This window comes from Mobula hypostoma, chromosome 7 (genome assembly GCF_963921235.1).
Source record: "Mobula hypostoma chromosome 7, sMobHyp1.1, whole genome shotgun sequence".
Lineage (NCBI taxonomy): Eukaryota > Metazoa > Chordata > Chondrichthyes > Myliobatiformes > Myliobatidae > Mobula > Mobula hypostoma.
The window spans coordinates 16427332-16448990 of record NC_086103.1 but is presented as its reverse complement, the minus strand read 5'-3'; the positions used below and the strand labels follow the sequence as shown (position 1 = coordinate 16448990).

The 21659-nt window shown below is 51.0% G+C and overlaps 1 protein-coding gene across 1 annotated transcript in view; it reads right to left on the bottom strand.

Annotated features, from left to right (window-relative positions):
* Nucleotides 1-21659, bottom strand: part of LOC134349167 (tyrosine-protein kinase ITK/TSK-like) — a 79128-nt gene that overhangs the window by 17008 nt on the left and 40461 nt on the right. Inside the window, exons 7-12 of the mRNA XM_063053093.1 lie at nucleotides 17447-17512; nucleotides 16679-16733; nucleotides 13065-13144; nucleotides 7058-7191; nucleotides 5461-5535; nucleotides 1753-1924 (exon numbers count right to left, since the gene is read on the bottom strand). Coding sequence (XP_062909163.1) covers nucleotides 1753-1924; nucleotides 5461-5535; nucleotides 7058-7191; nucleotides 13065-13144; nucleotides 16679-16733; nucleotides 17447-17512 — 582 coding nt within the window. The remainder of the gene's footprint in view (nucleotides 1-1752; nucleotides 1925-5460; nucleotides 5536-7057; nucleotides 7192-13064; nucleotides 13145-16678; nucleotides 16734-17446; nucleotides 17513-21659) is intronic.

Sequence of the window (21659 nt, the reverse complement as noted above, 5' to 3'; positions counted from 1 at the left end):
CTTCCCTTGTCGGCCACGGCCTCCCCTTACTCCCTTTAGGATCTTTCTTCCTCTTTGGAATGAACTGACTCTGCACGTTCCGCATTATTCCCAGAAACACTTGCCATTGCTGTTCCACTGTCATCCCTGCTAGGGTATTGTTCCATTGAACTTTGGCCAGCTCCTCCCTCACAGCACCATAGTTCCCTTTGTTCAACTGTATTACTGACACTTCCGAGTTTCCCTTCTCCCTCTCAAATTGTCGATTAAAACATCATATTATGGTCACTACCTCCTAATGGCTCCTTTTCCTCGAGGTCCCTGATCAAATTAGGTTCATTGCACAACACTAAATCTAGAATTGTGTTCTCTCTGGTAGGCTCCAGTACAAGCTGTTCTAAGAATCCATCTCGGAGGGACTCCACAAACTCCCTTTCTTGGGGTCCAGTACCAACCTGATTCCTCCAGTCTACCTGCATGTTGAAGTCCCCCATAAGGGTCTGTTTTACTTAGAGACACATCACAGAACAGCCCCTTCCAGCCCACCGAGCCTCACCACCCAGCGACCCACCGATTTAACTCCAGCAAATCACAGGACAGCTGACAGTGACTAATCGACCTACTAACCGGTTCACCTTTGGACAGTGGGAGGAAACCAGAGCGGTTGGAGGAAACTCCCACACAAACGCAGAAGGAGCGTACAGGGCACAATGGAAATGGACTCCGGACTCCAACACCACGAGCAACAGTAGAGTCACACTAACCGCCCTGTTGCGTGGTACCCTGTAGCTGCTTGAGTCGTTCTGCTGAACGCCGTGAACGTGCTACCTCGGCATCGGAACATGTGGCCACACTTGTGGGCTGCCCCCAGAACATCCTCGCGTGTGTTGGTTGTTAATGCAAACCACACATTTCACTGAACGTTTCAATCTACACATGACTGATAAATCTGAATCCAAATCCAAATGGCCGGCTTCACTAACATGTCCTGCCAGGGCAGGGGATGATGGCTACGCCTGGACTGATGAGGAGGGGAGATAGTGAGGGGGGGCGGTGGAGGAAGGAGACAAGGTAAGACACACGGCTGGCCAGATGTGCCCAATTGTGAGTGCATACGGCCAGGTATCACGGGGAGAACACATAAACTCCTTATAGACAGCAGCAGGAATTGAACATGGGTCACTGGCACTGTAATAGCATTACATTAACCACGACACTACCATACCGCCCCACCGCAAAACCCATAGCCAGATGTGACCAGATACACTCTCTGTAGCCAGTGGGTAGGTGTCAATGTCTCTGGCCAGGTGTGACCAGATGTTGGTGACTATGCTAATAGTCTGATGTAGGCAGATGTCAATGTCTCTGGCCAGATGTTGGTGACTATGACCAGTGGGCTGGTATGGGCAGATGTCAATGTCTCTGGCCAGATGTTGGTGACTATGACCAGTGGGCTGGTATGGGCAGATGTCAATGTCTCTGCCAGATGTTGGTGACTATGACCAGTGGGCTGGTATGGGCAGATGTCAATGTCTCTGGCCAGATGCTGGTGACTATGACCAGTGGGCTGCTGTGAGCAGGTGTCAATGTCTCTGGCCAGATGTGGCCAGATGTCAGGACTCCCCCGTTGCAGCTGGTGACCTTCAGCCCTCCCCGGATAAGGCAGTGTTTGACCCCACTCCGCTGCTCTCCCTCCCACAGTCCTGGGTCCTGAGGGAATGTAGCAGAATGAAGCCCCCATTCTCCACCCTCCAGCCCACCCCAGTAACTCACATCATGATCTGAGCTTCCTCGATGAAGTCCTCCTCGGACATGGCTCCCTCACGGATCGTCTTGATGGCCACTTTGTGTTGGTTCCTCCAGTAGCCCATGTGCACCACTCCAAACTGACCACAACCCACCTCCTCCATGAAAGTCAGGGCAGTGGCCGAGATCTCCCAGGCCCCTGAGACACAGCAAACAAGTTCAGTTTGTTGTCACTTAACTGAACGCATGTATACCACCAAATGAAACAGTGTCCCTCTGGATCAGGGTGCACAACACAGTACATATAACTCACACACAACTGTGCACATGTATATCACCAAACGAAACAATGTTCCTCCAGACCAGGGTGCACAACACAGTACATATAACTCACACACAACTGTGCACATGTATATCACCAAATGAAACAATGTCCCTCTGGATCAGGGTGCACAACACAGTACATATAACTCGCACACAACTGTGCACATGTATATCACCAAACGAAACAATGTTCCTCCAGACCAGGGTGCACAACACAGTACATATAACTCACACACAACTGTGCACATGTATACCACCAAATGAAACAGTGTCCCTCTGGATCAGGGTGCACAACACAGTACATATAACTCGCACACAACTGTACACATGTATATCACCAAATGAAACAATGTTCCTCCAGACCAGGGTGCACAGCACAGTACATATAACTCACATACCAAACACATAAGGTAATATCACCTAAAATAAAGTAAAAAATAATAAGGTACGTTTCCAACAGAAGTTAAAAAGTGAGCAGTATAACGCTACTGGCACTTTGTACGTGATGAGACCTGGGTGGTGACAGGGAGTTCAGTAATATCAGGCCTGGGGGAAGAAGCTGTTTCCCACCCCAACAGTTTTGTCCCAATGTTGTGGTATCTGCTGCATGACGGTAGGAGGCCAGAGAGACTGTTGGACAAATGAGAGGGACCGGTGACAATGCCAACCGCCTGCGTGTGCAACACTCCGGATAAATATCTCCGATGGGTGGAAGAGAGACCAAACAGTGAATTGTGGTGACCAATGGATAGTCCAGCTCCATCCACCCGTTCCCTGTCAGCTCCAAACTCCTCCATAGGTTTCCCTGTCCCTCCGAACACACACATCCCACCGAGACCCACGCGCCTGTCACCCCTCCTCACTGGGGTGCGATGGTAGCGCAGCAGACAGTGTGACACAGTGACAGCTCGGGATGTCAGAGTTCAGAGTTCAATCCCAATGTCAGTGTCAGCAAGTTCATATGTTCCCTACTTCCCATGTGTGTGTGGGTCTCCTCTGGGCATTCTGGTTTCCTCGCACAGCCCAAAGACGTACCAGTTAGTAGGTTAATTGGTCTTTGTAAACTGTCCTGTGATTGGACTGGGGATAAATCAGTGAGATGCAGTATGGCTTGTTGGGCTACACTACATCTCTAAGTAAATAAATAACTCTCTCCTCTCTGAAACCTCCTCCCTGCTCACTTGTCCTGTCCCACCATGTCCGAGAGTACCCTGGATGCGTTCACAGCAGGCAGGTAAATGCAATTTGTGGCTGCAGATCTCGTAGGCCAGCTGGATACACTGGTCAGAGTGGCCTGTCCCAGCACAGATCTCGTAGGCCAGCTGGATATACTGACCCGGCACAGGAAAATAAGGAAACACTCAGAAGATGAGCTTTATTTGTCTCATGTACATTGAAACCTGAAGTAAGTTAGTGCACATGCGCCGGTCGTGCATGCAGCCTGTTACAGTTGCTCCGTAGTTTCTTACTTTTAAACTTCTTAACTTAGTATTTGTTGTATTTTTTTTTAACCAATTTCCCCCGGGATCAATAAAGTATGACTATGACTGTGACTATATACAGTGAAATACATGCACAAAGAAGAGAAAATCTGCAGATGCTGGAAATCCAAGCAACACAGACAAAACGCTGGAGGAACTCAGCAGGGCAGGCAGCATCTATGGAAAAAGTACAGTCAATGTTTCAGGCTGAGACCATTTGGCAGGACTGGAGAAGAAAAGCTGAGCAGTAGATTTAAAAGGTGGGGCAGGGAAGAGAGAACCACAAGGTGATGGGTGAAACCTGAAATGGGAGGAATGAAGTAAAAAGCTGGGAAGTTGATTGGTGAAAGAGATACAGGGCTGGAGAAGGGGGAGTCAGATAGAAGCAGACAGAGGCCATGGAAAAAAGAAAAAGGGGGAGGAGCATCAGGAGGTGGAGATACACGGGCAAGCAGATAAGGTGAGAGGGGGAAAAGAGGATGCGAAATGGTAGAGTGAGGAGCATTACCGGAAGTTCGAGGAATAAATGTTCACGCCATCAGGTTGGAGGCTACTCAGACGGAATACAAGGTGTTGTTCCTCCAGGTGTGGCCACATCACAACAGTGGAAGAAGCCATGGATGGTCATATCGGAATGGGAATGGGAAGTGGAATTAAAGTGGGTGGCCAATGGGAGATCCCACGTTTTCTGGTGTACGGAGCGTGGATCCTCGGTGAAGCGGTCTCCCAGTCAACATCGGGTCTCGCCGATATACAAGAGGCCACACCTGGAGCACCGAACACAGTATGTGAACCCAACAGACTCACAGGTGAAGTGTTGCCTCACCTGGCAGGACTGCTTGGGCCCTAAATGTTAGTGGGGGAGATGTATCACTTGTTCTGTTTGCAAGGATAAGTGCCAGGAGGGAGATCAGTGGGGGGGGGAGACGAATGGACAAGGGAGTCGCGTAGGGAGCGATCCCTGCGGAAAGCAGAAAGGTGGGGGGGAGGAGAGAGGGAAAGATGTGTTTGGTGGTGGGATCCCATTGGAGGTGGCAGAAGTTTCAGAGAATTGCATGTTGGATGCAGAGGCTGGTGGGGTGGTAGTTGAGGACAAGAGGAACCCTATCCCTGGTAGGGTGGCAGGAGGGTGGGGTAAGAGCAGAGGTGCACGAAATGGAAGAGATGTGGTTGAGGGCAGCGTTGATGGTGAGGAAGGGAATCCCCTTTCTTTGAAAAAGGAGGACATCTCCTTTGTTCTTTAATGAAAAACCTCAACCTGTGAGCAGATGTGGCGGAGACGGAGGGATTGAAAGAAGGGGATGGCATTTTTCGAAGTAACAGGGTGGGAAGAGGTATAGTCCAGGTAGCTGTGAGAGTCCGTGGGTTTATAATAGACATCAGTGGATAAGCTGTCTCTGGAGATAGAGACAGTGAGATTGAGAAAGGGAAGGGAAGTGTTGGAAATGGACCAGGTAAACTTGAGGGCGGGGTGGAAGTTGGAGGCAGAGTGGATGAAGTCGATGAGTTCAGCACGGGTGCAGGAAGCAGCACCAATGCAGTCATCGATGTAGTGTGGGAAAAGTGCAGGACAGTCACCATCGTAGGCTTGGAACATAGAGTGTTCCACGTAATCGACAAACAGCTGGGACCCGTGCGAGTGCCCATGGCTACACCTTTTGATTGGAGGCAGTGGGAGGAGCCGAATGAGCAATTATTGAGAGTGAGGGCAAGTGTTGAGTTGAAATACATTGTTTGCGTCAACAACCAACACAACCCAACAATGTGGTGGGGGCAGCAGGGAAGTGTGGCCACACACTCTGGTGACAACACAGCAAGGCCACAATGCTCGGCAGGACAACACAGAACACAGCAAGCAACAGGAAAGCAAGTCCCTCTCTCCCATCCACACACACACCAAGCACCGTTCCCTCCTTGCTCACAGACATACCATAACTAAATCCTGCTGTGGACGGGGCTGTTTCTCTCCAGGAAGACACAGGGTACCTCAAGCGTGTGACCAGACCTACGACAAACAAGAACCGAATTACTCAATATCCAGACAACCAAGATGGTCTCCACTCCTGCCGGGAGGGATTATGAGCATCTCTTGCACTCTACCTGCTGCGGTTATTATCGATGCAAGAGAGACAGCAATGTCCGGCAGCGATGGCAACAGAGTAATGTAGCAGTCCGTGTGATGCTTTACAGCACGAGCAATCCGATCCGGGTTCAGTTCCTGTCACCGTCTGTAAGGAGTTTGTACGTTCTCCCTGTGACCGCGTGCTTTTCCTCCGGGTGCTGCGGTTTCCTCCCACAGTCCAAACACGTACGGGTTGGGGTTAGTGAGTTGTGGGTATGGAGCATGGTGACAGTTGTGGCTGGCCCCAGCACACCCTCAGACTGTCTCAGTTAGTGACAAACAATGCAGCTCACTGTGTTTCAATTGTATATGTGACAAATAAAGATAATCTTTTATCTTTGCAGAATCTTCTCACTTTAATTTACAGAATTCTTTATTCAGGATAATTGCTGAATGTTGTGTTTTGTTGCTAGTTGTACTCTAACCAACACACCACAGCAAATCCTGATACATGGAAATGATTATGACCTATGAAGTTGATCTTTTAATCCTTGAGATTAATTTGTCCAATAGAAGTTGATTTCAGGCTGGGAAGGTGGTGAACGAAACCCCCAGCATTTTCAATGTGAGCAGGACCAGGATCTACAGGTTGGGACTGGGAGTTAGGAATATGGCTGTGGAGGGGATGAGTCGCTGGCCTGATACGGACCAGAACTGGGTCAATAAAAGCAGAGTCTGCTCAGGATCAGATAAAGCTGCAGAAAGTTGCAAACTTAGCCAGCTCCATCATGGACACTAGCCTCCCAGCATATAAATTTTATTTGTAATCAATAGTTTTATTATTATGTATTCCAATCTTCTGCTGTTGCAAAACAACAAATTTCACAACATACGCCAGCAACATGAAACCTGATTCTGATTCTGAGAGGGGCCGGAAGGTTTCTCCAGCACACCGGCCCGGGCCGACAGCTCGACACCACCATCAGAATGGTGAATGGTGGTGGGATAGGACTGACATGGGGAGGTGTGTGTGTGTGTGGGGAGTGCTGGGATAGGACTGACACAGGGAGGTGTGTGTGTGTGTGTGTGTGTGTGTGTGTGGGGAGTGCTGGGATAGGACTGACACGGGGAGGTGTGTGTGTGTGTGTGTGTGTGTGTGTGTGTGTGTGTGTGTGTGTGGGGAGTGCTGGGATAGGACTGACACGGGGAGGTGTGTGTGTGTGTGGGGAGTGCTGGGATAGGACTGACACGGGGAGGTGTGTGTGTGTGTGTGGGGAGTGCTGGGATAGGACTGACACGGGGAGGGGTGTGTGTGTGTGTGTGTGTGTGGGGAGTGCTGGGATAGGACTGACACGGGGAGGGGTGTGTGCGGGGAGTGCTGAGGAACTGACGGTGGACAGCGGTACTCTCTCGGTTCACCCTAACCCAGGGGCCGGTCTGGGTCGGGCCGAGGTGTGAGACATACCTGCTGCGTTGTGCTGGTGGTAGGTGATGAGCTCTGGAATGGTGTCGAAGATGTGTTTCTCGGCCAGGTAATAGCGTTTGTGGGTGTCCATGATTTCCTTGATGTGGTAGTGCTTGACTCCGGCACTGCACTCACTGTCAGGGGTAAAGAAAAGAATCATAAACCCCAGAGATTCTGCCGATGCCGCAAATCCAGAGAAACACACACAAAGTGCTGGAGGATCTCAGCAACTCGGGCAGAATCTATGGAGAGGAATAAACGGTTGATGTTTTGGGCCGAGTCCCTTCCACTGGAAAGGAAGAGATCAGAAACCAGAAATAAAGATCAGATGGGTCTTGGGTACAGATATGGTTCGAATCAGGGGTCTTGGGTACAGACGTGGTTCGAATCGGGGGGGTCTTGGGTACAGACGCGGTTCGAATCGGGGGGTCTTGGGTACAGACATGGTTTGAATCGGGGCTCTTGGGACACACTCTCTGTTCAACATCAGGAAGACCAAGGAATTGATTGTGGACTTCAGGAAGGAGAAGTCAAAGGAACAGACACCAGTCCTTGCTGAGGCCTACCTCACTATATATTCTTTTCTTTTTTAGCTCCCTTTCTGTGCGCCTTATTTGGTTAACTTTTTTTACATACCCTCAAGATTTGGGGGAGTAGATTTAGGGCAGAGATGAGAAGGAACTTCTTTTCCCAGAGACTGGTTAATCTGCGGAATTCTCTGCCCAACGAAACAGTGCAGGCTACCTCAATAAATATATTAAAGACAAGGTTGGATAGATTTTGCATAGTAGGGGAATTAAGGGTTATGGGGAAAAGGCAGGTCGATGGAGATAAGTCCATGGCCAGATCAACCATGATCTTATTGAATGGTGGAGCAGGCTCGATGGGTCAGATGGTCGACTCCTGCTCCTATTTCTTTGTTCCTATGTACACGTACCTCCACCTCCGATGTTTGCTCCACCCTGAGCAGGGTGAATGTACGGAAGGCAGCTGGTCCGGATGGAATACCTGGCCGTGTGCTCAGAGTCTGTGTAGGGCAGTTGGCCGGGGTCTTCATGAACATTTTTAATCTGTCCCTAGCCCAGGCTGTTGTCCCCACAAGCTTCAAGATCGCCACCATCGTGCCAGTGCCGAAGCATTCCACTGCCATGGGCCTGAATGACTTCCGTCCAGTTGCACTCACCCCCATCATTGCAAAGTGCTTTGAGAGACTGGTTCTATCACATCTGAAATCCTGTCTGCCCACTACCCTGGACCCTCATCAATTTGGCTTACGCACCAACAGGTCAACAGAGGACGCCATCTCTACGGCACTTCACTCTTCCCTGACCCACCCGGACAGCCCCAACTCTTACATCAGAATGCCGTTCATTGACTTTAGTTTGGCATTCAATACTGTGATCCCCCTCCAAGCTGATTGCCAAACTTCGCCAGCCTGGTATCAGCTCATCCCTCTGCAATTGGACCTTGGACTTTCTGACTAACAGACCCCAATCAGTTAAGTTAGACAACCTCTACTCCTCCACTCTCACCCTGAACACTGGCGTGCCTCAAGGCTGTGTGCTGAGCCCTCTTCTGTACTCCCTTTTCACCTGTGACTGCGTTCCTGTACATGGTTCTAACTCCATAATGAAGTTTGCAGACGACACCATGGTGGTTGGCCTGATCAGAGGGGATGACGAGACGGCCTACAGGGACGAGGTCCAGCACCTGGCCGCGTGGTGTGCCGATAACAACCTGGCCCTTAACTCCCAGAAGACCGAGGAGATCATTGTGGACTTCAGGCATGCTAGGAGCCACACTCACGTCCCCATCTACATCAACGGAGCTGTAGTGGAGCGTTCATCAAGCATCAAATTCCTTGATGTCCACATTTCCGAAGATCTCACCTGGTCCCTGAACTCCTCCATCCTGATCATAAAGGCGCAACAGCACCTTTATTTCCTGTGGAGCATCAAGAAAGCTCACCTCTGTCCCAGGATACTGACAGACTTTTACCGCTGTACCATTGAGAGCATAATCACCAACTGCGTCTCAGTGTGGTATGGCAATTGTCCCATATCGGCCCGCAAAGCACTCCAGCATGTGGTGAAAACTGCCCAGTGGATTATCGGCACCCAATTGCCCACCATTGAGAACATCTAGTGTTGGCACATGACCAAGTGGTTAAGGCCTCGGTCTAGTGATCTGAAGGTCGCTAGTTGGAGCCTCAGCTGAGGCAGCGTGTTGTGTCCTTGAGCAAGGCACTTAACCACACATTGTTCTGCGACGACACCAGTACCAAGCTGTATCGGCCCTAGTGCCCTTCCCTTGGCGACATCGGTAGCGTGGAGAGGGGAGACTTGCAGTAGGGGCCACTGCCGGTCTTCCATACAACATTGCCCAGGCCTGCGCCCTGGAAACCTTCCAAGGCGCAAATCCATGGTCTCACGAGACTAACGGATGCCATAAAAAGAAGAGAACATCTACCATAAACGCTGCCTGGGAAGGCCAAAAAGCATTATCAAGGATGCATCTCACCCTAACCATGGACTTTTTACTCTGCTCCCATCCGGTAGGCACGACAGGAGCCTCCATTCCTGCATCAGCAGGCACAGGAAGAGCTTCTTCCCTGAGGCTGTGTCCCTGCTGAACCTCACATCACAGGGCTAAGCAGTATTGCACCCGTATTGTACTGTCTCAGTACTTTTATATTTGTGTGCTGTAGCACTTACTTTTTATTCACAACACGCTGGGGGAACTCAGCAGGTCGGGCAGCATCTGTGGAAAAGATCAGTCGACGTTTCGGGCCGGAACCCTTCGTCAGGACTGTAGAGGGAAGGGGCAGAGGCCCTATAAAGAAGGTGGGGGGAGGGTGGGAAGGAGAAGGCTGGTAGGTTCCAGGTGAAAAACCAGTAAGGGGAAAGATAAAGGGGTGGTGGAGGGGAGGCAGGGAGGTGATAGGCAGGAAAGGTGAAGAAAGAATAGGGGAAAACACAATCGGTAGTAGAAGGAGGCGGAACCAAGAGGGAGGTGATAGGGAGCTGGAGGAGGGGGCAGAGTGACATAGGGATAGGGGAAGGGAATTACCGGAAGTTGGAGAATTCTATGTTCATACCAAGGGGCTGGAGGCTACCTAGACGGTATATGAAGTGTTGCTCCTCCAACCTGAGTTTAGCCTCATCATGGCAGTAGAGGAGGCCATGTATGGACATATCTGAATGGGAGTGGGAAGCAGAGTTAAAGTGGGTGGCTACTGGGAGATCCTGTCTGTTTTGGCGGATGGAACGGAGGTGCTCGACGAAGCGGTCCCCCGATCTGCGTCGGGTTTCACCGATGTAGAGGAGGCCACACCTGGAGCACCGGATGCAATAGATGACCCCAACAGACTCACAAGTGAAGTGTTGCCTCACTTGGAAGTACTGTTTGGGGCCCTGAATGGTGGCAAGAGAGGAGGTGTAGGGACAGGTGTAGCACTTGCGCTTACAGGAATAAGTGCCGGGTGGGAGATCCGTGGGGCGGGACGTGTGGACCAGGGAGTTGCGGAGGGACCGATCCCTGTGGAAGGCGGAGAGGGAAAAATGTGCTTAGTGTTGGGGTCCTGCTGAAGGTGGCGGAAGTTGCGGAGGATAATGTGTTGGATCTGGAGGCTAGTGGGGTGGTAGGTGAGGACAAGGGGAACTCTGTCCCTGTTGTGGTGGCGGGAGGATGGGGTGAGAGTTGTGTTTACTTAATTTTTATTTACAGTTATTTTGTAAATAACACTATTCTTTGCATTTCTGGTTAGATGTTAACTGCATTTCATTGGCTTTGTATCTGTACTCGGCACAATGACAATAAAGTTGAATCTAATCTAATCTAATGTATTTAGTGTTCCATGTTGTAATTTTTAGTTTTTTATTATGTATATTAGTGTTCTGCCATCATTAAAAAATAAATTTCATGAAATATGCCAGTGATATTCAACCTGATTCTGATTCAAGTCCTTCTCAAAGTCAAAGTTAATTTATTATCAAAGATGTAGTTGTGCAACACTTAAGTCGAGTCGATGTTCTCCTAAGGGGTTGTCCATCGCTAGCCGATGTTCTCCTAAGGAGTTGTCCATCACTAGCCGATGTTCTCCTAAGGGGTTGTCCATCGCTAGCCGATGTTCTCCTAAGGGGTTGTCCATCACTAGCCGATGTTCTCCTAAGGAGTTGTCCATCGCTAGCCGATGTTCTCCTAAGGGGTTGTCCATCGCTAGCCGATGTTCTCCTAAGGAGTTGTCCATCACTAGCCGATGTTCTCCTAAGGGGTTGTCCATCGCTAGCCGATGTTCTCCTAAGGGGTTGTCCATCACTAGCCGATGTTCTCCTAAGGAGTTGTCCATCGCTAGCCGATGTTCTCCTAAGGGGTTGTCCATCGCTAGCCGATGTTCTCCTAAGGGGTTGACCCTCGCTAGCCGATGTTCTCCTAAGGGGTTGTCCATCGCTAGCCGATGTTCTCCTAAGGGGTTGTCCATCGCTAGCTGATGAGGATCTGTGCTGTTAGGATCGATGGAGAATGCCTGTGTGTAACTTTGTTTAACATGGGGAGGCTGATCACGGGGAGCCATCACACAGTCCTTAACAGGTCAGGGTCAGGGTCCAGTGGCACGGAATGTCAGATGAATGGGGACCCTCCACTGTCACTGTGATTACCATCATATTCTGCTGGCCCCACCACATCACCACGTACTTCCTTCAGTTTCATCTTCTTGCTCTGAGTCCACAGGAGGACTTAGACAGATTGAGAGAATGGGCAAAGAAGTGACAGATGGTATATAGTGTATGGCCATGCATTTTGGTAGAATGAATAAAGGCTTAGACCATTTTCTAAATGGGGAGAAATTTCAAAAATCTGAGGAGCCAGGAGATGTGTGAGTCCTCGTGCAGGACTACCTGAAGGTTAACGTGTAGATTGAGTCAGTGGTAAGCATGATGTTAGCATTCCGTTTGAGAGGATTAAGATATAAAAGCAAGGATATCGTGCTGAGGCTTTATGAGGCATCGCTCTTGTATTGTGAGCAGTTTTGGGCCCCTTATCTAGGAAAGGATGTGCTGACATTGGAGAGGGTCCAGAGGAGGTTCACGAGAATTATTCAGGGAGTGAAAGGGTTAACATATGAGGAGTGTTTGATGGATCTGGGCCTGAACTTCCTGGAGTTTAGAAGAATGCGGGGGGGGGGGGAATCTCATTGAAACCTATCGAATACTGAAAGACTGACAAGTGGATGTGGAGAGGATGTTTCCTATAGTGGGGGAGTCTAGGACCAGAGGGCACAGATAGAGTGGATGTGGAGAGAATGTTTCCTATAGTGGGAGAGTCTAGGACCAGAGGACACAGATAGAGTGGATGTGGAGAGGATGTTTCCTATAGTGGGAGAGTCTAGGACCAGAGGACACAGATAGAGTGGATGTGGAGAGGATGTTTCCTATAATGGGGGAGTCTCGGACCAGAGGGCACGGATAGAGTGATGTGGAGAGGATGTTTCCTATAGTGGGAGAGTCTAGGACCAGAGGACACAGATAGACTGGATGTGGAGAGGATGTTTCCTATAGTGGGGGAGTCTAGGACCAGAGGACACAGATAGAGTGGATGTGGAGAGGATGTTTCCTATAGGGAGGAGTCAAAGACCAGAGGGCACAGATAGAGTGGATGTGGAGAGGATGTTTCCTATAGTGGGGGAGTCTCGGACCAGAGGGCACAGCCTCAGAATACAGGAACATCAAAACTTGCTGGAGGTTAGAAGAATGAGGGGTGATCTCATTAAAACCTATCGAGAAGACAGGTTGCGGAGAGAAGGCAGGAAAATGTGATTGAGAGGGATAATAAGTCAGCCATGATATTATGGTGAAGCAGACTCGATGGGCTGAATGGCCTCAGTCTGCTCCTATGTCTCATGGTCTTAAGAAATCATCCCTTAAGTGTCTGGTCACCTCCGCGAGCGCACTGGGTGACAGTCCCTGTACCAGAGACAGAGGGTAATCCATCGATGCCATGGCCTCACCTGCTGGCCTTGGTGAACACGGAGACAGTGTACATCCCAGCCTGTCTCGAGTCCCTCACCATGAACGCTCCTTGTTTATCCTGTAACAGAGTACAGACACACGCAGTCAGAGATTCACACACTGAGGCAGCCTCTTCCACAGCCCACATGAGTACGGCTGAAAGCGAACGCCAGCGAGGTGCGTGGCGAGGACATTACTGGTTGACAACAATGAACTCTGACCGGGGCCTTGAGTGAAAACTCACAATCCACCCTATACACAACAAAGTCACTCTGAACGGGGTATCTCCTCCCAGAGAATAAGCATGAAACAGAACAGCATGGCACAGGCCATTCGGTCCACAATGTTGTTCGGAACTTTTAACCTACTCTAAGATCAATCTAACCCTTCCCATCCACATAGTCCTCCATTCTTCTATCGTCATCTGCCTATTTAACAGTCTCTTAAGTGTCCCTAATATATCTGTCTCTACCACCATCCCAGCTGGGTGTTCCACACTCCCACCACCCTGTGTACAAATACACCCTCTGACACCCTCCTGTACTTCCCTCCAATCACCTTCAAATTAGCCACTTCCACACGCCTTTGACTGTCCACTCGATCTATGCTTCTTATCATCTTGTACACCTCTGTTAAGTCAGCTCTCATCCTCCTTCACTCCAGAGAGAAAAGCCCGAGCTCACACAAACATTCAGTCATCCTATGCCTCTTTGATCTGGTAAGTGATCACCTCACTTTAAAACTGTTTTAACTATCTTTATAGGAAGGTCGGCTCAGAGACCCACGATTCCTCGAGAGAGACAAAGGGTGACCCCTTAGGGTTAAAAGGCCTACGTAGTCTGGACTGAGCGAAATGGAGAGGATGTTTCCAGTAGTGGGAGAGTCTAAGACCAGAGGGCACAGCCCTCTGAAAAGAAGAACGTCCATTTAGAGCAGAGATCAGGAGGAATTTGTGTAGCCACAGATTTTTCTGTGGAAGTCATTGCCACAGATGGCTGTGGAGGCCAAGTCACTGTGTATATATAAAGCAGAGGATGATAGTTATCAGGGCATCAAAGGTTACAGGGAGAATGGGGTTGAGAGGGATAACAAATCAGCCATGATGAATGGCGGAGCAGACTCTATGGGCTGAATGGCCTATGTTTTATGGCCTGAACAGTGACTCAGCACCCCCTCCCCTCCCACCCTGCTCCAGATTCACACAGGGAGAAACACACTCTCTCCCCCAACTCTGCTGAAACCCCATCAGGATCCTGTGCTCCCTCTCTCATCTGCCCGATGTAACTCAAGTACGTCTGTATTCAGTTCTGCTTACTATAAACACAATCTTTTGTTAACGCTCTGAATGACATCACCATACTCTCAAGCACTGAGAACCCTCTGATCCTGAGAGCTGCGAAATCTCTCACCACTTACATAATAGAATGTCTTATTTATTGTTCCTGCTAAAACAGACACTTCACGTTCCTCACATTATTCTCCACATTACACCTCTCAGACATTATTCTCCACATTACACCTCTCACACTTTATTCTCCACATTACACCTCTCACACTTTATTCTCCACATTACACCTCTCACACTTTATTCTCCACATTGCACCTCTCACACAATATTCTCCACATTACACCTCTCACACATTATTCTCCACATTACACCTCTCACACATTATTCTCCACATTACACCTCTCACACATTATTCTCCACATTACACCTCTTGCACTTTATTCTCCACATGACACCTCTCAGACATTAATCTCCACATTACACCTCTCACACGTTATTCTTCACAGTACACCTCTCGCACATTATTCTCCACATTACACCTCTCACACTTTATTCTCCACATTACACCTCTCAGACATTATTCTTCACTTTACACCTCTCGCACTTTATTCTCCACATTACACTTCTCACACATTATTCTCCACATTACACTTCTCACACATTATTCTGCACATTACACCTCTCACACATTATTCTCCACATTACACCTCTCAGACATTAATCTCCATATTACACCTCTCGCACATTATTCTCCATGTTACACCTCTCAGACAATTGAATGATCCCCAGGATGATAGTGTAGACTCGATCTCACAATCTCCTCGTTATTATCTTGCCCCTTATTGTCCGCCAGCACTGCACTTTCTCTGTAACTGTAACACTTTATTCTGCACTCTGTCATTGTTTTACCTTGTTCTACCTCGATGAATCAGTGAACATAGAATATAGAGCAGTACAGCACAGAAACAGGCCCTTCAGCCCACAATGCTGTACTGAACCAATTACATTAGTACTACTGAACTAATCCCTTCTGTCTACACAATGTCCATATCCCCCCCCAGTTTCCTCACATTCATGTGCCTATCTAAATGCTCTTAAAATCTCTAAAGTATCTGCCTTTACCACCACTCCAGGCATGCACCCATCTCTGTCTAAGACAACTTGCCCCTCACATCTCCTTTAAAATTACCCCCTCTCACCTGAAATGCATTCCCTCTGGTATGAGACATGTCAATCCTGGGAAACAGATACTCTCTGTCCACTCTACCAATGCCTCTCATAATCTTATAAACCTCTACCAGATCTCCGCTCAGACTCCGACGCTCCAGAGAAAACTACCCATGTTTATCCACCCTCTCATGATAGCTCACACCTTCTAAACCAGTAGCATACATGTAAACCTCTTCTGCGCCCTCTCCAAACCCTCGACATCCTTCCTGTAGTAGAGAGGGCAAGAGAGAGAGGGGAGAGGCAGAGACTGGGGAAGAGGGCTGAGAGAGGAGAGGAGTGGCGGAGAGGTGAGAAGGGAGTGAGTGGGAAGGGTGGGGGAGGGGGTAGAGGGAGAGGGGGAGAGTGGGGAGGGGGAGAGTGGGGAGGGGAGAGTGGGGAGGGGAGAATGGGGAGGGGAGAATGGGGAGGGGAGAATGGGGAAGGAGTCAGAGAGGGGTAGGGGATATTGGGAAAGGAAAGGAAGAGAAAGAAGGGGGAAGTGGGAGAGAGAAGGGGGAGAGGGAGGAGAGAGTGGGAGGGAGAAGGGGGAGAGGAGAAGGAGGAGGGTGAGGGGAGGAGGAGGGTGAGGAGGAGGAAGGGGAGGGGAGGGAAAGAGGGGGAGGGGAGGGGGAAGAGGGGGAGGAGAGGGGGAAGAGGGGGAGGGGAAGGGGAGGAAGGGGAAGGTGAGGAAGGGGAGGGGGTAAGGGGAGGAAGGGGAAGGGGGAGGAAGGGGAGGGGGAAGGGGAGGAAGGGGAGGGGGAGGAAGGGGAGGGGAGGGGGAGGAAGGGGAGGAGGGGAGGATGGGGAGAAAGGGGAGGGGGAGGAAGGGGAGGGGGAGGGAGGGGGAGGGAGGGGAGGGAGGGGGAGGGAGGGGGAGGAAGGGGAGGGGGAGGGAGGGGAGGGGGAGGAAGGGGAGGAGGGGGAGGACGGGGAGAAAGGGGAGGGGGAGGAAGGGGGGGAGGAAGGAGAGGGAGGAGGGGAGGAAGGGGAGGGGGAGGAGGGGGAGGGGGAGGAAGGGGAGGTGGAGGTGGAGGAGGGAGGGGGAGAAAGGGGAGGGGAAGGGGAGAAGGGGAGAAGGATGGGGAACGTCCCCTCACACACTGCCGGATCACTCACCTCGTTCTCCAGCAGCCGTTCGGCCTTGTTGCGGCTGATGTTCTTGTTGTACCACCTGTTGACGGAGCTGGGCATTACTGTGCCGCCTGTGCCAATCGGGGTTTCCCCTGCGCTGCGCTCCATGGCTGACTCCTCCTCCCCCAGACCTAAAGCCCCCACCCACAGAACCTGGGCGCCAACCCCTGAACCCCAAAACCCCACCTCGGCACACTGAAAAGCTCTTTGTGGCCATTCAGCCCATCGGGAAGGCCCTGCCCTTCAGCAGGCCCTGTTTCAGTCCTGTGGTTCATTTCCCATGTTTCCCAGTGTCCCTGAGTGTGTCTGGCATCCTGAGGAACTCCATCTCGCGTCCTACCTCAGGGAAAGGGTGGGAAGGGTGTGTGGGTGGGGATTCATCAACCCCACAGATCTGACTGACCGCACAGGGCCGTCTGGTCTGGAGGGGTCGCAGTTACCCTGCTCCAGTGCCAGTGAACCCCAGAATCAGGTATTGACAGGGAGGGGGGTCACTGAACCCCAAGGTCAGAGGGACAGAGGCTTGGGGGCTGTCTGTGTGACCTCTTTGTCCCATGTCCACTGACCGAGGGGAAAACTAGTCAGGGCGTGAGGGGCGGACGGACAGAAGGATGGCGGGAGGGAAGTAGGGAAGGATGGAGGGAGGGAAGTAGGGAAGGATGGAGGGAGGGAGGGAGGGAAGTAAGGAAGGACGGGGGAAGTAGGGAAGGACGGAGGGACGGAGGGACGGAGGGAGGGAGGGAGGGAGCTTACTCATAGGCCTGCAGGTTGTCGGGTCGCTTCTCCACCAAGTAACTGCTGGGCACGTACCCCGTCCGCCTGCCAGAGGGTGGGAGAAGTATCAGTGCCTGAACAGGTCCCTTCACCCCCAATATCCTCTCCTCTTCCTGCCCAACATCATATCCCCATCCCCTCCTCCTCTCCCTCCCCAACCCCTCCTCTCCCCATCCTCCCTTCCTCTTCCCATCATCCCCTCCTCTCCCCATCCTCCCCTCCTCTCCCCATCCTCCCCTCTTCTTCCCATCATCCCCTCCTCTCCCCATCATCCCCTCCTCTCCCCATCCTCCCCCATCATCCCCTCCTCTCCCCATCCCACCCTCCTCTCCCCATCATCCCCTCCTCTCCCCATCCTCCCCTCCTCTCTCTATCCTCCCCTCATCCTCCCCTCCTCTCCCCATCCTCCCCTCATCCTCCCCTCCTCTCCCCATCCCCCCTCCTCTCCCTATCCTCCCCTCATCCTCCCCTCCTCTCCCCATTCCCTCTCCTCCCCTCCTCTCTCCATCTTCTCCCTCCCCCCACCAAGAACGGAAACTAAAGTTGTTCACAAAACAGTTACAGACATTCTGGGCTTGGGTGATCACAGACAGACAGGGGGCACACTGGGCCGACAGGGTGACACACCGGGTCAACAGGGGGCACACCGGGCCAACGGGGACACACTGGGCAGACAGGGGACACACCGGAGCCGATGGGGACACACTGGGCAGACAGGGGGCACACCGGAGCCAACGGGGACACACTGGGCAGACAGGGGGCACACCAGAGCCGACGGGGACACACTGGGCCGACGGGGACACACTGGGCAGACAGGGGGCACACCAGAGCCGACGGGGACACACTGGGCAGACAGGGGACACACTGGGCCGACAGGGTGACACACTAGGCTGACAGGGGGCACACTGGGCCGACGGGGACACACTGGGCAGACAGGGGGCACACCAGAGCCGACGGGGACACACTGGGCAGACAGGGGACACACTGGGCCGACAGGGTGACACACCAGGCTGACAGGGGGCACACTGGGCGGACAGGGTGACACACCGGGTCAACAGGGGGCACACCGGAGCCGACGGGGACACACTGGGAAGACAGGAGGGTGGACAGGGGAGCACTCTAGGCATCATCAGTCGGAGCAGTATGTGGAGAAGTATGGATGTGGTGTATATGTCCTTGGTGAGGACACTTTTGCAGTACAGGGTACTGTTTTGGTCACCCTGTTTTAGGGAAGATACCTTTAAAAATAACCCAAGCTTGTCCAACCTCACCTATGTAACGCTCTGTAATGTTTCACTGCTAATATAATGGTTTCGGTGTAGCAGCAATGTTTGGGTTATGACTAGAGATAACAGGAGCTTTGGAATGTGGGCTGTCCAATGGGAGGCATGTTTTTCTTTCTTCTGGGCCCAGGTGAAGGTTTTGTGGGCTTTCGTTTGGCGGAAGATGGAGAGAGAAGATGCCAGAACAGGGAAATCGTAGTCTGCAGGATGGAGTGGACTTGGAATGGGGTTGGGAGTCAACTGTACCTGGGGAAAATGAGCAGACGGGAAAACCGTGAGCTCCAATGTTGCGCATTAGATTGTTTCTTGAGAATGGCCTCCTTTTCTTTTTTGTTTCTTTACTTACCCTTTAGTCAAATTAAGAATTATAAAGCTTAATTGTTTAATTGCATATTGTGTACCGTCTGTTATTTTGTGGTACTGATTTGTAACGGGGGACACATCACACAGCATCCACACAAACAAGATTTCTCGTTTGGCCGGACCGGAGGCTGTTTCCCCCTAGATTAAGCCGCTAGCCGAACCTGGGGGTCACACCTATCAGCTCCTGCTCTCTAATCCAGGCAGCACCCTGGTGAACCTCTTCTGCACCTTTCCCAAAGCCTCAACATTCTTCCTACGATGGGGTGACCAGATTGTATATAATATTCTGGATGGAAGGCCTCCGTTCGTCTTGCGAGACCATGGATCTGCGCCTGGAAAGTCTCCACTCTCCAGGGCGCAGGCCTGGGCAAGGTTGTATGGAAGACCGGCAGTTGCCCATGCTGCAAGTCTCCCCTCTCCACGACACCGATGTTGTCCAAGGGAAGGGCATTAGGACCCATACAGCTTGGCACCGGCGTCATCGCAGAGCAATGTGTGATTAAGTGCCTTGCTCAAGGACACAACACTCTGCCTCGGCTGGGGCTTGAACTCACGACCTTCAGGTAGCTAGTCCAATGCCTTAACCACTTGGCCATGCACCCACACTACATATAATATTCTAGATGTAGCCTAACCAAAGTTTTATACAGTGACAACATGACTTGCTGACTTTTATACTGGTGAACTAGACTTTCAATATCTTTGCCGTTTAACAATTTATGCCTGCTAGTGTTTTCTACCTCCTGTCACGCTGCTGGCCTTTAGGGCAGCAATGAAGGTAGACTGCTTCTGACAGAGTTCTGACTTCCTTTTCCGTTTCAGTCGCGCGGTTTCCATCACTGCCAGTCATGCAAGTTCCAGGTGGAGACTCAGGAATGGTCTAGGAGTATCCGTTGCTGTTTCCATAAGGTTGGTTTGACCAGTCAGGGTTGCTAGCCCTGAGATGAACCTCCGAAGCTGAAGGACCAGTGGACCACTCTTAGTCTGGCCTCTACCCTTTGACCGGTTTGGCATGGCTGACCCTACCAAGAGCCAAAGCACAAAGTGCTGACTCCAGCCAGCACAGCTCTCCAGGTCACTGAGACACACAAGCCTCCAAACCACAACAACGCCAGGAGGATACAATTTCTTATACGTATGCAATGGTTTCATTTGCTTCCAAGTGGTCAAGGTGTATATATGCAATTGCTCAGTGCGTTGCCTCATGATTGTATTTGTATCATTCTGGAAAGTTCTGGAAGCTTCTTTGTGGTCGCATTTTTGAGTAGGGGCTATCTGATTGGTGGATTCTTATCTATGACCTTGAATGGGTATAAAAAGAGTTGACCACGCGGTTCTGTCATCTCTTGGTTTCTCTCTCCCTTCCGTGACTACCCTCTGCTCCAGTCACTGTCCACTTTCAACTTCCTTTGTTCTATCATGGAGCAGCAAGTTTTGTCCCTCTTTCCTGACCGCTGAAAGAACCCTGGCTTTAAACAGAGGAATCTAACAATGCGCAACGTCGAACCTGATGAAGGTGAGCACGTCGGACCCTTTCCTTACCGCACGTTCAACTTGTGTGGCCACGCTCTGGGGGCATGGATAGAGACCGCTGGACACCAACAATCCCAGGGGTTTCTGTCCGTACGTTCCCTCCACATGCAACACCCCCCACTAGCCTAGGTTCTTTTTTTTTTGAGATCATCCTAATTTGTCACATGTACATTGAAACATAGTGAAATATGTTGCATTCATCAATGAATACCACAGTCTGAGGATGTTCTGGGGTGGCCCCATGAATCCCCACAATTCCAGTGCCAACAACTTTCTAACCCTTACTCACTCCCCCTCCCCCTCCAACTTTCAAATCCCTTACTCACTCTTCCTTCAGTTAGTCCTGACGAAGGGTCTCGGCCTGAAACGTCGACTGCACCTCTTCCTAGAGATGCTGCCTGGCCTGCTGCGTTCACCAGCAACTTTTATGTGTGTAACTTTCTAATCCTGACTCGTTGGAATGTGGGAGGAAACTGGAGCCCCACGGGGAAAGCATACAAGCTCATTACAAACGGTAAAGTGTTCAGCTGCCAGTCATCACCGTCTGGCTCCTGGCACTCTAAAGTGTTCAGCTGCTGTACACCGTGTGGCTGGGATGCCCACAACTCATCCACCTGCCATTTCTCCCAACATTTCTGTCACTGACAAATTAATTCCATAAGACATAGGAGGAGAATGAGGCCATTCAGCCCATCAAGTCTGCTCCGCCATTCCATCAGGGCTGATTTATTATCACCCTCAGGTCTAATCTCCTACCTTCCCCCCCGTCACCTTTGATGCCCTGACTAATCAAGAACCTGTCAACCTCCGCTTTAAATATACCCAGTGACTTGGTCTCCACAGTCATCCATGGCAACCAATTCCACAGACTGACCACCCTCGGGCTCAAAAATTCCTGTCCATCAAGTTTTAAATGGATGTCCCTCTATTCTGAGGCTGTGCCCCCCACTGGATAAACGTGTGAGGGAGGGAGGGAGGGAGGGAGAGGGATGAGGGTGGGTGGAGAAACACTG